The 15855-nt window shown below is 39.4% G+C and overlaps 2 protein-coding genes across 3 annotated transcripts; both read left to right on the top strand.

Moving 5' to 3' along the window:
- The first annotated feature begins 75 nt into the window (after positions 1 to 75).
- Positions 76 to 1672, top strand: LOC110764491 (F-box/LRR-repeat protein At3g48880-like). Its single transcript, XM_021967479.2, has 3 exons — positions 76 to 330; positions 704 to 900; positions 1020 to 1672. The coding sequence occupies exons 1-3, from the start codon at positions 76 to 78 to the stop codon at positions 1510 to 1512; spliced, it is 945 nt and encodes a 314-aa protein (XP_021823171.2). The 3' UTR covers positions 1513 to 1672.
- An 8379-nt stretch (positions 1673 to 10051) lies between these two features.
- LOC110764506 (F-box/LRR-repeat protein At3g48880-like) lies at positions 10052 to 12220 on the top strand. Of its 2 annotated transcripts, none has more exons than XM_021967493.2 (3): positions 10052 to 10690; positions 11035 to 11417; positions 11537 to 12220. In XM_021967493.2, exons 2-3 carry the CDS (start codon positions 11035 to 11037, stop codon positions 12027 to 12029), a joined length of 876 nt encoding a protein of 291 aa, XP_021823185.1. In that variant the 5' UTR covers positions 10052 to 10690; the 3' UTR covers positions 12030 to 12220. The 2 variants fall into 2 exon arrangements, with proteins under 2 accessions (XP_021823185.1, XP_021823184.1); XM_021967492.2 differs by lacking the exon at positions 10052 to 10690 and adding an exon at positions 10772 to 10920.
- The last annotated feature ends 3635 nt before the right edge of the window (positions 12221 to 15855 follow it).

Below are 15855 nucleotides of genomic sequence, written 5' to 3' on the forward strand. Positions count from 1 at the left end.
AATATAAAATTACCAAAAAGGATATTTTGAATTATGAAATAAATGTATGTGAAGAATTCAATGTCTTGGAATACGATGATTGATGGGTATATGAAAAATGGCAAGGTTGACGATGCGGTCAAGCTGTTTGAACAAATGCCACAGAGAGATGCGGTTTCTTGGATTGTTTTGATTGGTGGGTTTGTCAAGAAAGGTCAGTTCGAGCAAGCATTGGAGTGGTTTCGAGAGATGCAGCTCTCGGGTGTGGAACCAGACTATGTAACCTTAATTGTTGTAATTGCTGCTTGTGCGGATTTGGGAACGCTTTGGATTAGGCTTGTGGATAAATCGGTTTATTATGAAGCAAGATTTTAGAGACAATATTAGGATAAGTAACTCGTTGATCGATATGTATTCTCGATGTGGTTGTATTGGTTTTGGCGAATAATAAATCAAAGAGAAAACAAGGGGCTTTCTGCTGCCTTTGAATCAAAGCTTCTCAACCATGAAATCCGAATAATTTAGTATGCCACTTGACCTTGATGAATGCTGTTACCAGATTCAAATGGGTTTGCTTCTGTGTGATAGAGTGGATTAGGGTGTATCTGGGGTATTTTTGGTAATTAAATAGGGTGTACTTAGTTAATTTTACATTTTGATTTAAATATTAGGGTGTACTTAGATCATAGGGTGTACTCAGTTAATTTTAGGGTTCGTTTAGCAGCACTCTTATTTTATAGCTGAAAATTGGGTTGATTACCCCTTGCTACAAAGATTTGTCCACCAATATCAAATTGATGAGAGTCATTTCTCGACCACTGCGTTTATTAAGTTCGTCATCAATCGTAGCAAAGGACATGCTACTGCTCTCAGGCTACCTCCATATGCTTCAGAAACAGACTTGAAATATGTTTCAGATGTGTAAGTTTCTCCTGCAGTATTTCAGCATTTATGTTAATTTTCTTTTTGAATGTTGTATTGGGTTTTAATTTGCTCCCCCCACATATAATTGGGTCATCGTAAAATGTTTGTTTTTGCAGGTGTGGTGACCTCAAGGATGTTGGATTGCCTGAGCATTTCGTTTGCGACAAATCAGGTGTAATAACAGAGCTGATTGGTAAGTGGAAACGTTTGGAGTGGTTGACGTTGGGAAGCAGCTATGCTTTGGTGAAAATCCTCTCACAGATTAGCATTCACTGCAAAGACTTTTGGGGCTTACGTGTGTCTAATGCTGATATTGTTAAAGATAAGGCTATTGCAATTGTCAACTTCCTGCCTAAGATTAAGCATTTGATCTTGAGGGATGCACATATTCATCGGGATGCTCTTATGAAGTTACTGCAAGGTTGCACGGAGCTTCAGGTTCTGGATGTCAGTAATTGTATTGGTTTTAGTGAGGATGATGGGGAAATTTTAAAGCTTGCTTCTCATATTACTAATTTCAGCTGCAAGGGCTCTAGCGAGTATGATGATGATTTCTATGAGGAAGGCCCGATTTTCGCACATGATTATGGATTTTATTATTCTGATTAGGCGTTCGGGACTGAATTTTCTTTGGAGAGTTTACTGTTGTTTACCTTGTGTTAGCCATGAGGCACCCCAATAGGAATATGAAAGAAGCCCTATGCATTACTAGTACATATTATCTTCCTGTGAAGTATAATAAGTCCCTTTGTCTGCAAGTCATGATTGAATTTTTTTATATAATTTTGTCTTTAATTTTGTCTTTGTAATACCTAGCAAAACAATCGCCGAGTTCTTCTGTTAAACCAAAGCATGTCCTGATAGTGAGTTCCTATGTACAATGACTCCTCCACAAAAGAGACTGGACTTAATTCCAACTCTTTTAAACACATTCATTCAACACTCCATGACTAACTCCTCCAATGACCCATCTTTCTTCATCCTCCTCTGTCTACCAGAAATGCCCATACGTAGAAACGAAGTTATATCACGTCCAAGTCACATTTTTTGTTTGCGTAGTTCGACTCATTTTTCACTTTAGTTCTTGTTAAGTCCGAAAGTCTCAACATTGTTAAGAAAAATAAATTAAATATTCACGTTATTAATTGATTTGACTACAAACATTTTAATTAGACACAATAAAAATCTCACGCGTCATGATTTCATCTTGTCACGTTGGATTTTAATTCGATTATTTCGACCCCAGGTTTTTGAGTTTCTTTGTTATGCTGTCAAGTTTAGATAAATTCTCCACCTAGTTGGCTTGTGGTTAGGTGGTATCTTTCTTGGCTTTGTTCTTGTCTGTTGTTTGCCCAAGGTGTTTTTCCCCTGTTCTTGAATGAAGATGCATTTCGTCCGGGAAAAAAAATAAAAATTGTTGCAGGTGTGTAAGTTTTCTCAATAAAAAAAAAATCAATATGGTCCTATATCTATAGATGGAGAGAACTAGACTCCTTGGTTAAGCTTTATTTTATGTTGTTTTAACATCTAAAAGTACAAAAGTTAATTTGTTATGAGTTCTGTGCATTAAACTTGTAGTTCGACCTTTTCTTTAAACTATTTATTATTGTTGTTCTTATCCAGGGTTTCTAGTTTTTAAGTATTGTATTTAGGTTTTAATGGTGTTTATGTCTGAGTGAGTTTCAGCTGTGTTTTAACCTCTTCGATACAAGTCTGCCCTCTTATTCTTCTGTGTCATCACCTTCTTCTCTAAATCTCTCTAGATTTATATGTTCTCTGTACTGTTGCTACATCAATTTTTACTATGTAAAAGCAACAGTTTGTACTCACCCCAAAAATGAGTCATTGTAACTTTTGTTTGCAGGTGTCCTGGACTGAAGGGTTTGTCTTGGCACCGCTGTTTACTGATGTTTTAATTTTGCATTATCCTAGAGCTGATTGGAAAGTGTAAACAATTGGAGCTGTTGTCATTTGAATAGGAAAATCAAACCGTACACCGGCCTGTAAGTTGCTATAATGGAAATGAGGATATCTCCCCGGGAGATGAAAGCTTAAACGGCCCTTATGTACCTCAGATTGTTCAGAGAATCAAGGTCCAATGAATACAACTCCTCAACCTGCAAGGCCACACCAAGGGCATCATGGCGTACGTGAAAGAAGTGAACTATAATCCAAGTCACAACATAACACTTGGACTCTGACTACCATGAAAATTAAGTAAACAATTTCTTTGAAAAGTAAAACTTCAACATAGCTTAGTGAAGAAAAAGGGGTTAAGTATTGGATATAGTTTACATTTTTTAGTTAAAGATAAAGGATGAAGTGTTGGATATAATCAATACCACAACAAAAGGAGCGAAGACATTTCCAAGAAGCACTTGCAGCCTAAGCTCAAGCAGTAACAGTAGAAATCAACCCATAAACTAAGATCAGTGCAGGGTAAGCATAAAAATAAAATACAAAAGGAAACAAAGAAGGCTTACCTGCACGCCTTTTACTTGCATCTGCGGAATAACTTCTGTAAACACCCCTGAAATGCAAAGTAGAAGAACCTTCAGAATACTAGTGCAGTCCATTTATACTGTAGCTGTTTCTATTTTTCGAAAATAATAAATGTGTCATAAATTTTCCAAATCCTATACACAATCACTCTGCATCATCAAATCATAACTTCCATCATCCATCCAATCCCAAATGTATTTTTTTTAAACAAAAATTATGGTCATCAAGCAAGTGTTGTCAACAATTTAGGCTTCCACTCATACATGTAAAGATACAAGAGAAAAGCTTGTTTAGAAGTCAAATTGGAATTTCTCCAAGTTTCTTTGAACTCAATAAAGCATGTCAGGTCTGCCAGTGCAATTTCTATATCGAAACAATGAGTGAATACAGCTCCATGTCAAGATTTACGCTCAACAGAGGGACCGGTGAGCTGATATCAAGATATGAAAGGGCATTTGATGTAGGAGCAACATCAGGAAGTATAACAGAACTTTTTGGTTGTATTGTACTATTGTATAATGCTGCAATTGACTAAGCACAAGAATCCCCAATTCAAACAAAGAGGGTTTTATTCCTCCATCTTGGTTCAAAACGGGGAGGTTAGCAACTTCCCTGAGTAAGAACCAGCGGGAAACGAGGAAGAAGAGAAACTCACCAGAAATTATAACCCACCGCTGTTTTTGGAGTGGAAAAACACTTGTGTGCAACGGGGTATCAATCACACTACATATCTGAGAATGAAAAGAATGAAAAGAATGATTACTTTGAATCTAAATTAGAGTTTGGGATTTGATTGCATTTGTTGAATTTCGTTGTATGTCTTTGGTATTCATTTTGTTATGTGTTATATTTTAGTATATCTCAAACTATATATCTGAATTTACATTTCTTGTAGACGGATCAATTTCAACGAAGATGGGAATGTTGTGCGGAAGCGTCAACCAAGTGCGAGTGAAAATAAACACAACTAGCAGGAGATAAAAATAAGGGAGTTTCACTAAAATACCCAAAATGGGGGCTGAAATTATAAAAATACCCAACACCCAAAACACTTTATAAACATACCCAAAACTCATCATTACACACACTCAAAACCCATTTATAAACATACCCAAAACCCATCATTACACACATACCCAAAACCCATTTTGGGTATGTTTCTATGTTTAAATAGTGCTTGGGTATTTTTATAAATACATGTCTAGGATTGGGCATTTTTATAAATATCTATAAAAATAATGAACACAAAACAACACCAACAAGAACACCAAGATTTATACTGGTTCGGCAATGCCTACATCCAGTTTGGAGACGACGGAGTATTCCACTATAATCAATGAGAGAATACAATAGTGTTTAACACTCAGAAACCCAAGCCCCAAATATACCCAAGCTCACACACTCAAGAATATAAAGAGAATACAAATTGAGTACAATTTAGAGAAAGGGAAAAATAACCAACGACAGCAACAATTTGTTTTGCTGCCCAACTCTTATTTTTCCTCTCTCAATTTTCTCTCTGCAAACTTCTGTCTCTCATGCTCTGGGCTGCTGCTGCTTCTCCTTTTAAAGCCAAAGGAAGTGGCTTCTCAAAGAAGCCAACGGCCAAAGGCCTCCCATCAAGTCAAAAGTTAGCAATAAATGCTAGCCTTTTGTCTCCCACATGCAGCTTCCCATTCCACTTTGTCTGCCAATGCCAAATAATATATTCTACTTTTGGCCGAAAGCAACTTTGCTTTTGAGACAATAGTCAACAATCTCCACCTTGGCTCAAACTATCAAAGTAGAACTCCCAATAGTCGTCTCCCAATCCCCCATGGGGCAATCAACAAAATTTACAAATGCCAATCAAGTCTAAGCAGTGCTTAAACTTGAGCAACGAAACTAGCTTTGTCAACATATCTGCAGGATTGTTGGTGGTTCCAATCTTCTCAAGAAGAATATCTCCCTCTTCAATAATCTCACGAACAAAATGGAACCTCACGTCAATGTGTTTCGTACGTGCATGATGAACTTGATTCTTTGCTAAATAAATAGCACTCTGACTGTCGCAATAAACATCCACATGGTCCTGTTGAACCCCCAAGTCATCAAGCAACCCTTGAAGCCAGATGGCTTCCTTTATAGCTTCTGTTACCGCCATGTATTCTGCTTCAGTAGTCGACAAGGCAACTGTAGATTGCAGAATCGACCTCCAACTCACTGGGCCTCCAGCGATAGTGAATACAAAACCTGTAGTGGACCTACGCTTGTCCAAATCACCTGCGTAATCAGAATCTACATATCCAACAACACATTGACCATTAACTTTATCCTGCTGAAACAATAAACCAACATCCACAGTACCCAGAATATACCGTAGAATCCATTTCACAGCCTGCCAATGTCCTTTTCCTGGATTATGCATATATCTACTGACAATACTAACAGCTTGTGAAATATCAGGCCTAGTACACACCATAGCATACATCAAACTACCAACAGCACTTGCATATGGAATTTGAGCCATGTAATGACTCTCCTCATCAGTATTAGGAGACATAGAAGCACTAAGTTTGAAATGAGGGGCAAGAGGCGTACTAACCGGTTTTGAATTTTCATTCATCCCGAAACGTTGTAGTACCTTCTTCAAATACTGCTTTTGACACAGACTAATCTTGCCCTTCGCTCTATCTCTTTCAATTTCCATACCCAGTATCTTCCGAGCTTCTCCCAAGTCCTTCATCTCAAATTCATTACTCAATTGAGTCTTCAACCTTTCAATCTCCACTTTGCTTTTACATGCTATCAGCATATCATCAACATATAAAAGCAGATAAATGAAGGTTCCATCTTGTAGCTTGCGAAAGTATACACAATGGTCATAATGACTTCTTGTGTACTTATACCCGATCATAAACCTATCAAATCGCTTGTACCATTGTCTTGGAGACTGCTTCAAGCCATACAATGATTTCTGCAATTTGCAAACCCAATTTTCCTTGCCAGCAACCTTAAAACCTTCCGGCTGAGACATATAAATTTCTTCCTCCAAATCACCGTGTAAGAACGCCGTCTTGACATCAAGTTGAGCTAACTCGAGGTCAAACTGCACAACCAAAGCCAACAAAATACGAATAGAAGAATGTTTTACTACAGGAGAAAATACCTCGTTGTAGTCAATGCCTTCCTTCTGAGCGTAGCCTTTAGCTACCAATCTGGCTTTGAATCTTACATTGTCTTTTCCCAAAGATTCCATCTTCTTGGCATAAACCCATTTGCAACCAATTGCTTTCTTCCCGTTTGGTAACTGAACCAGCTTCCAAGTCTCATTTTTATGAAGAGATTTCATCTCCTCATCCATAGATTTCTTCCACTCCACGCTCTCTGAACTTCTGACAGCTTCTTTGAAGGCGGATGGAATATCATCTTCAATAACGGGAAGTGCATATGCCACAATATCAGTAAACCGAGCAGGCTTCCGAATTTCCCTTCTCTGTCTTCTGATTGCAATAAAATCCTGTTGCTGTGGAGGCTCTTGGGTAGATGCCTCCTCTTCATCGTCCTCATTATCAGAATCAATTGTAGGACTAGTGTCTGTAACATCAGACCTTACTGGAACAACTGGAGTCTTCAGTAACTCCAGCTGCTTTGAACTACTCATAGTCTTGGTCGCTTCAATTTCACCTTCATGCTTGTTCTGATTAACCATAGCAGCCTCATCAAAGGTCACATCTCTGCTTACAACAAATTTCTTCTCATCTGGACACCAGAGTCGGTATCCCTTCACGCCAGTGCTAAAGCCCATAAATAGAGCTTTCTTTGCTCTCGGATCCAACTTGCTTTCCCTGACATGATAGTATAAGCAGGACAACCAAATATGTGTAAATGCTTGTAATCAGTACAAGGTTTACCAGACCATACCTCCATGGGCGTTTTGCCCTCGTTCGCAGCAGCCGGCAACCGATTAATAAGGTGGCCTGCATAAGCAATCGCCTCAGCCCAAAACGCCTTGCCTAAACCAGCATTAGACAACATACACCGGACTTTCTCAAGCAAAGTACGGTTCATGCGCTCTGCCACCCCATTCTGTTGCGGTGTCTCCCTAACCGTGAAGTGCCTCACAATACCCTCATCTTGACAAACTTTCAAGAAAGGATCAGACTTATATTCACCTCCATTGTCTGATCTGAGAGTCTTGATCTTTCGACCGCTTTGCGTTTCAATCATCTTTTTCCACTTCAGGAATATCTTCAAGACTTCATCTTTACGCTTCATGGTGTACACCCATATTCTTCTAGAGAAGTCATCAACAAAGGAGACAAAATAATGGCTACCTCCCCAAGATGCATTCTTGGAAGGTCCCCAAACATCAGTGTGAACATAATCAAGAATGCCTTTAGTGTTGTGAATAGCAGTGCCAAATTTTACTCTAGTTTGCTTACCCAACACACAATGCTCACAGAATTCCAATTTGCATGCCTTTGCACCTTTCAATAAGCCTTGCTTCACCAATCCTTGCAACGCTTTTTCACCAGCATGCCCAAGACGCATATGCCATAACCTCGTAGTGTCTGTGCTATCTGCGTCAGCAGCTTCGGTGACAGCTGCTCCACCAATAACTGTACTCCCCTGCAAGAAATACAAGTTATTTCGTCTTGTACCTTTCATCACCACCAGTGCCCCGTGCACAGCTTTAAGAACTCCACCCTCCATGGTGATCTTGAGACCCTTGGATTCCAAAGCGCCCAATGAGATGAGATTCTTCTTCATATTCGGTACATACCGAACATCACTCAATTCTCTGACTGTTCCATCATGCATCTTCAAACAGATTTTGCCTATCCCTTGTGTTTTGCAGGCATTATTATTGCCCATCAAAACAACTCCACCATCCAGCTCCTTGAAGCTAGAAAACCATTCCAGAATGGGACACATATGATAAGTGCAACCTGAATCCAAAATCCACTCATCGGAGTGACCATCAGCAGATGAACTAGCCAAAGCAAACTCGAAATCATCATCTCCAGATTTTGCAACATTTGCTTCAGAACTCGCTTTCTCCTTCTCTTTGTTCTTCAATTTGGGGCAGTCTTTCTTCCAATGGCCCTTTTGGCGACAAAAGGCACATTCATCTTTAGCAGGAAACTTCCCTCGGGACTTTGAACGAGATTTTCCCCGCTTCCCAGATTTTCTTTCCTCTGTTCGACCCCTTGCAACAAGTGCCTCGGTTTGTGAATTGTGAGTCTTCTGATCCCTTTTACGACACTCATGATTCACCAATGCCGCAGACACCTCCTCAAGTTTCACCTTGGATTTTCCATACAACAAAGTAGTTGTCAAATGATCATAATCATCAGGCAATGAATTTAACAAACATAGTGCCTTATCCTCGTCAGGAATTTTCACATCAAGGTTTGCTAAATCAGCAAGTATTTTATTATAATCATTGAGGTGTTCGTGCATAGAAATACCTGAACGATATTGAAATCGGAAGAGTCGCTTCTTCAAGAAGAGCCGATTTTCTGCACTCTTGGTCATATACTTCTCCTCCAATTTCGTCCAAAACTCCTTAGCAGAAGTTTCCTTCATATATGGGTATTTCAACTCCTTATCAAGGAACGATCGAATAGTGGCACAAGCATGAAGATTAATTCGCATCCACTGCTTGTTATCAATATCTTCTGGTTTATCCTCCAGAACCATATCCAACTCTTGTTGATACAACACATCCATAACTTCACATTGCCACATACCAAAACTATTAGAGCCATTGAATTTATCAACCTCTAACCTTGTAGTAGCGATCGGATGTCTATTGGATGTAGGTGCCGACGAAGACGATGCCGACTCCTTCTCCTTCCCAGATTCGTCTTTATCTCCAGCCATCAAATCCACTCGGCACTATTCACAGCTACTGTAGCAATCACTATTCACGGCACTGTGGCGCAGCTACTATTCACGGTACTATAGAACTGGTACTGTTCATAGTACTGTAGCACGCCAATTTCCCCAGTCGAAACTGGAGCTCTGATACCACTTGTTGTGCGGAAGCATCAACCAAGTGCGAGTGAAAATAAACACAACTAGCAGGAGATAAAAAATAATGAACACAAAACAACACCAACACTAACACCAAGATTTATACTGGTTCGGCAATGCCTACATCCAGTTTGGAGACGACGGAGTATTCCACTATAATCAATGAGAGAATACAATAGTGTTTAACACTCAGAAACCCAAGCCCCAAATATACCCAAGCTCACACACTCAAGAATATAAAGAGAATACAAATTGAGTACAATTTAGAGAAAGGGAAAAATAACCAACGACAGCAACAATTTGTTTTGCTGCCCAACTCTTATTTTTCCTCTCTCAATTTTCTCTCTGCAAACTTCTGTCTCTCATGCTCTGGGCTGCTGCTGCTTCTCCTTTTAAAGCCAAAGGAAGTGGCTTCTCAAAGAAGCCAACGGCCAAAGGCCTCCCATCAAGTCAAAAGTTAGCAATAAATGCTAGCCTTTTGTCTCCCACATGCAGCTTCCCATTCCACTTTGTCTGCCAATGTCAAATAATATATTCTACTTTTGGCCGAAAGCAACTTTGCTTTTGAGACAATAGTCAACAGGGAAGACCTGAACGTGGACTGTTTGGCAAATGTGTCTGGGAGAGTTGGTATGACGGCATTGCTGTTGAGTGTCCCTTTCGTGTGTAAGTCTTGGTACAGAGCAAGCCTCGACTCTGCATGTTGGAAACGCCTCATTTTCCCTGATGTCGAGACTAAGATTGACCTTGGAAATCAGGGATTTTGGAGTTCTGTTCTGACAATGAAATTGAATTTGTGGTTGTCAGAACAACTGAGCTTGTAACCTTGATGCACAGATTTGAACGTGAATATCAAATTGATCATAATTGCTTCTCTGAGACTCAATTTATAAAGTTTGTAGTCCACCGTAGCAGAGGACAGGCTACCTCCATTCTGTGGACCCTGTCACTCATTCCTGGAGGCTTGATATGCTGAGAGACTATTTAGATCGGGACACTATCAGATGCATACAATCTATTCCTGTTGGGGCCACCACTGAGTTGGACCGTTGGGTTTGGCCATGGAGTTCTGATGGAAACTATAGTGTGAAGTCTGGCTATCATGTAATTCTTTCTGCTAATAGAAGGGGGAACAATGTTTTGCCACAACCTTCTCATACCATCTCAAAGCAGATTTGGACAAGTATTTGGCAGTTCAAAACTCTCCCAGTAATATAATATTGCATTGCCTAGTCCATTGGAGTGAGCAATTTTTTCGCAAGGGGTAATTTAATAGGCAACATGCCACATCAGTCTAGTCTATATAGTACACTTTTGGGTCTAGCTCTCTCTCATTAAGAAAAAGTTCATATCACTCTGCATTTGAAAAAGTTATATAAAGAGGCGAGCATGGCTGTGCTTATTGCCTCTTATAATCTGGGAGTTCTATTTACACTCCATTTGCATTGCATGTATATATATATATATATCTCAACAGAAACTCTTTGATTTAAGGTCATTTTCTTTTCTCATTTTCTATTTAATTTTTTTTTTTTATTTAAAGCAGATTAGCAGTGGTTTGGTCTTTGCATCTATAGCTTTATTAAATTTTAATTTCATTTCTTTCAGATGGATGAAAGAAGATGGGAAGACTTAAACATAGACTGTATGGCGAATATTTTGGGAAGAGTTGGTATGGAGTCACTGCTTTTGGATGTGCCTTTCGTATGCAAGTCGTGGTACAGAGCAAGCCTCAATCCTTCATGCTGGGAACGTCTCTTGTTTCCAGACATTAAAACTAGCTATTTGTTATTGGACTATGATTTTAAAGCTGAAAATTGGGTTGATGACCCCTTGCTACAAAGATTTGTCCACCAATATCAAATTGATGAGAGTCATTTCTCGACCACTGCGTTTATTAAGTTCGTCATCAATCGTAGCAAAGGACATGCTACTGTTCTCAGGCTACCTCCATATGCTTCAAAAACAGACTTGAAATATGTTTCAGATGTGTAAGTTTCTCCTCCAGTATTTCAGCATTTATGTTAATTTTCTTTTTGAATGTTGTATTGGGTTCTAATTTGCTCCCCCCGCATATAATTGGGTCATCGTAAAATGTTTGTTTTTGCAGGTGTGGTGACCTCAAGGATGTTGAATTGCCTGGCGAATTAGTTGATGACGAATCAGGTGTAATAACAGAGCTGATTGGTAAGTGGAAACGTTTGGAGTGGTTGACGTTGGGAAGTAGCTATGATTTGGTAAAAATCCTCTCACAGATCAGCATTCACTGCAAAGACTTTTGGGGCTTACGTGTGTCTAATGCTGATATTGTTAATGATGAGGCTAATGCAATTGTCAACTTCCTGCCTAAGATTAAGCATTTGATCTTGAGGGATGCACATATTCATCGGGATGCTCTTATGAAGTTACTGCAAGGTTGCACGGAGCTTCAGGTTCTGGATGTCAGTGATTGTATTGGTTTTAGTGAGGATGATGGGGAAATTTTAAAGCTTGCTTCTCATATTACTAATTTCAGCTGCAAGGGCTCTAGCGAGTATGATGATGATTTCTATGAGGAAGGCCCGATTTCCGCACATGATTATGGATTTTATTCTTCTGATTAGGCGTTCCGGACTGAATTTTCTTTGGAGAGTTTACTGTTGTTTACCTTGCGTTAGCCATGAGGCACCCCAATAGGAATATGAAAGAAGCCCTATGTATTACTATGTATTACTAGTACGTACTATCTTCCTGTGAAGTATATGCTCCTGGATATAATAAGTCCCTTTGTCTGCAAGTCATGATTGAGTTTTTTTATACATAATTTTGTCTTTAATTTTGTCTTTATAGTACCTAGCAAAACAATCGCCGAGTTCTTCTGTTAAACCAAAGCATGTCCTGGCAGTGAGTTCCTATGTACAACGGCTCCTCCACAAAAGAGACTGGACTTAATTCCAACTCTTTTAAACCCATTCGTTCAACAGTCCATGGCTAACTCCCCCAATAACCCATCTTTCTTCATCCTCCTCTGTGACTCTGTCTACGTAGAAACAATCCAAGTCACATTTTTCACTTTAGCTCTTGTTAAGTCCGAAAGTCTAACATTGTTAAGAAAAATAAATTAAATATTCACGTTATTAATTGATTTGGCTACAAACATTTTAATTAGACACAATAAAAATCTCACACGTCATGATTTCATCTTGCCACGTTGGATTTTACTTCGATATTTTCGACCCAAAAATAAATAAATAAACCTCTACTTGGATTTCTTACCCTTTGGTCTTTTCTCCGCTGTTCGTTGCTGTTAATAATCGTTAATATATATTCGGAATAAGGTACTGCATACCTTGCGGAAGATTCCAAGTGAAAAACCGCTTGCAATTACTAGCCCGCCGAGATGCTTCCACGTCACGAACACGCCAACAAGATTCTACACGTTCCTCGTCTCCAAGGTCGTTGGATTGGCTATGAAAGTTACTCCATTGATTCCACGTACCCAAGACCAAGGCTCTTGGTGAATTGCCTAAAGGAGAGTGTTTAGGGAGATATGAGGTTTCTCTCTTTGTGGGTGTAAAACTCACTACAACTCTTTGATATGCACTCACACTTCTTGTCTCACACACACCAACTTAGAGAGTATGCACTAATGCTTCTCATCATCTCTTCACTTGCACACACTCCATCTATTTATAGGAGTTGTCTTAGCTCATCTCAAGAGAGCATAAAACATACACTAGTGCTTAAGTTGGTAGTGCCTTAAAACAAGGTTTAGTGCCTTAAAACAAGGATTAGTGTAGTGCCATAAAACAAGGCTAAGTGCCTTAATTTGTGTAGTGCCATAAAACAAGGATTAGTGCATAATCATTGTTTTATTACATCTCCCACTCACCCACATAGGGTGTGATAACTTGTTTTATTACATCTCCCACTCACCCACATAGGGTGTGATAACTTGTTTTATTACATCTCCCACTCACCCACATAGGGTGTGATAACCTCATAATCATCTTAAACCTCTTGTATACACTCTTCTTCTCATACAGGAAATGGGTCGTGCGACCTTGCGAGAAAAAACGTACAGCTACAAGAGCACATTTTATTAAGTCATCACCAAACTAATAAAAGTGCATCATTTGAAATCATCTCGTACATACCCCAGACTTATTCAGACTACACCGGTATCAGCACTCTTAACCCCTCATAAAAGCAGTGCTTCACCCCAAATATGTATTGTACTCATGACATGTCATCAACAAATATGACATAGACGCTGGCCAGCTATGAGTCACAAAAACATGGTGTATTGTCGAACAGTCTTCCTTAAGCGCTAATATCAATCCAACTAGACTTAACTGCTTTCTTAGACATGCCCCTTGAGACCTTATAATTGATCCTAGGGAAACAAGCTAAAGTAGCAACATCAAGCATCCTCTTCATGACATAGGCTAAAGTCAACTAAGGGTACATTTTTAGGATCTTAATTAATGATCCAAGTGGCTCACATAGTGATGAAACAGGGATTCATTCATCGCTCCCACTGTCGATCGCATCTAGCACATACAGTATAAAATGTATGCTATGACGTATTCTCATAAAATGAGCATGTCACTTGTCCAAGAATTGGACATACGTCATACGAATCTTAGTCTAGACATTACACAAATGTCTAACTTGAGTTCTAGTCTCAGTCACCCTCTCGGTGCCTGTCTGGAATCTCACATTCGGCTCAATACAGGCTTCATAGATTTTATGGCAATTTTCTATGATCGACCTCTTTCCTTTTTCAAGGTCTCATCTTAGCTCCAACTAAGGCGACATTTAGAGAAGTGTTTTATCTTGCTGCCTACTTGGGCGCAGATATACATATATGTCATAATATGTTGTCTAAGCTTCTTAGAACATAACACAAATGTCTCATCTTGCTCGCTATCTCAGCGCCAAGGTGAATCTCCCATGTGAGTGGGCTGACTCAAGCCTGGTGACAAATCTTTGTGCAAAAACCATATCAATCATTCTAGAACAAGTACCATGGAAAAAACGATTAACATTGCATTAATAATAAAGTCAATTACAAAATAGGTATACTAAAACCTTCGTAGTCCCATACTCCTAATATGAGAAAGGAACACATCTCTAGCAATGGGTTTAGTGAGAGGATCAGCAACCATATTGCCACTTGAGATATGCTTTAATATAACCTCTCCTTGTGCTACCCTCTGTCTGATATAGTGATATCTGACATCTATGTGTTTGGATTTCCATGGTATTTCGGATCCTTTACATATGCCAAAGCAGATGTACTATCTGAGTAAACAAGTACTGCCTCACAGGTTTTGGCTGTATAGTTTAGTCGTTGCAAGAATCTTCTTAACCAAACAGCTTCCTGAACTGCTGCTGAGCAAGCAACATATTCCGACTCCATTGTGGATAGGGCTATGCAAGACTGTTTCTTGCTACACCAAGAGATAGCTCCACCTCCAAGTATAAAAGCATAACCAGAGGTGGATTTGCGTTCATCTCTGTCATTGGCCCAATCTGCATCGCTGTAACCTCTAAGTCTCAAATCGCCACCATGGTAGCATAAGACAAGATTAGCGGTGCCTTGCAGATATCGAAAAATTCTCTTTACTGCTTTCCAATGAGCAGGTCCAGGATTACTTTGATAACGGCTCACCATACCAACTGCATGACAGATGTCTGGCCGTGTACACAACATAGCGTACATTAGACTTCCTATCGCAGATGCATAAGGAACTTTGGTCATTTGGTTTCTTTCCTCATCATTTTTAGGACATTGGTCAAGGGTTAGGACACATCCTTTTTCCATTGGTGTGTCTATGGGTTTGGAGTGATGCATACGAAAACGTTCAAGTATCTTCTTAATGTAAGTCTCTTGAGACAAACCAAGAAGTCCTTTTGAACGGTCTCTTATGATTTTCACTCCTAGCACATAATTTGCTTCACCCATGTCCTTCATTTCAAACTTTGCGGACAACCACTTTTTAGTGGCGACAATGGAATCCATGTCATTTCCTGCTATGAGAATGTCATCAACATACAATGAAAGAATCTGAACATTTTCCTTGGATCGTTTTAGATACACACAGTGGTCTTCTTCAACCATCTCAAAACCAAAGGAGATGATTGAGGTATGAAATCTAATGTTCCACTGTCTAGACGCTTGTTTGAGGCCATAAATAGAACGTTTGAGACGGCAAACTTTGCGCTCTTGTCCTTTGACCTCAAAACCCATTGGTTGATCCATATAGATCTCTTCGTCTAGATCTCCATTGAGAAATGCAGTCTTAACATCCATTTGAAAAAGGTTCAAATCCTTTTGTGCGACAATAGCGAGGATTAGGCGAATAGATGCAAATCTCACCACAGGGGAGAAAGTATCATCATAGTCTATACCCTCTCTTTGAGTATAGCCTTTCGCCACAAGAC

The sequence above is a fragment of the Prunus avium genome, chromosome 1 (genome assembly GCF_965620075.1).
Source record: "Prunus avium chromosome 1, drPruAviu1.hap1.1, whole genome shotgun sequence".
NCBI lineage: Eukaryota > Viridiplantae > Streptophyta > Magnoliopsida > Rosales > Rosaceae > Prunus > Prunus avium.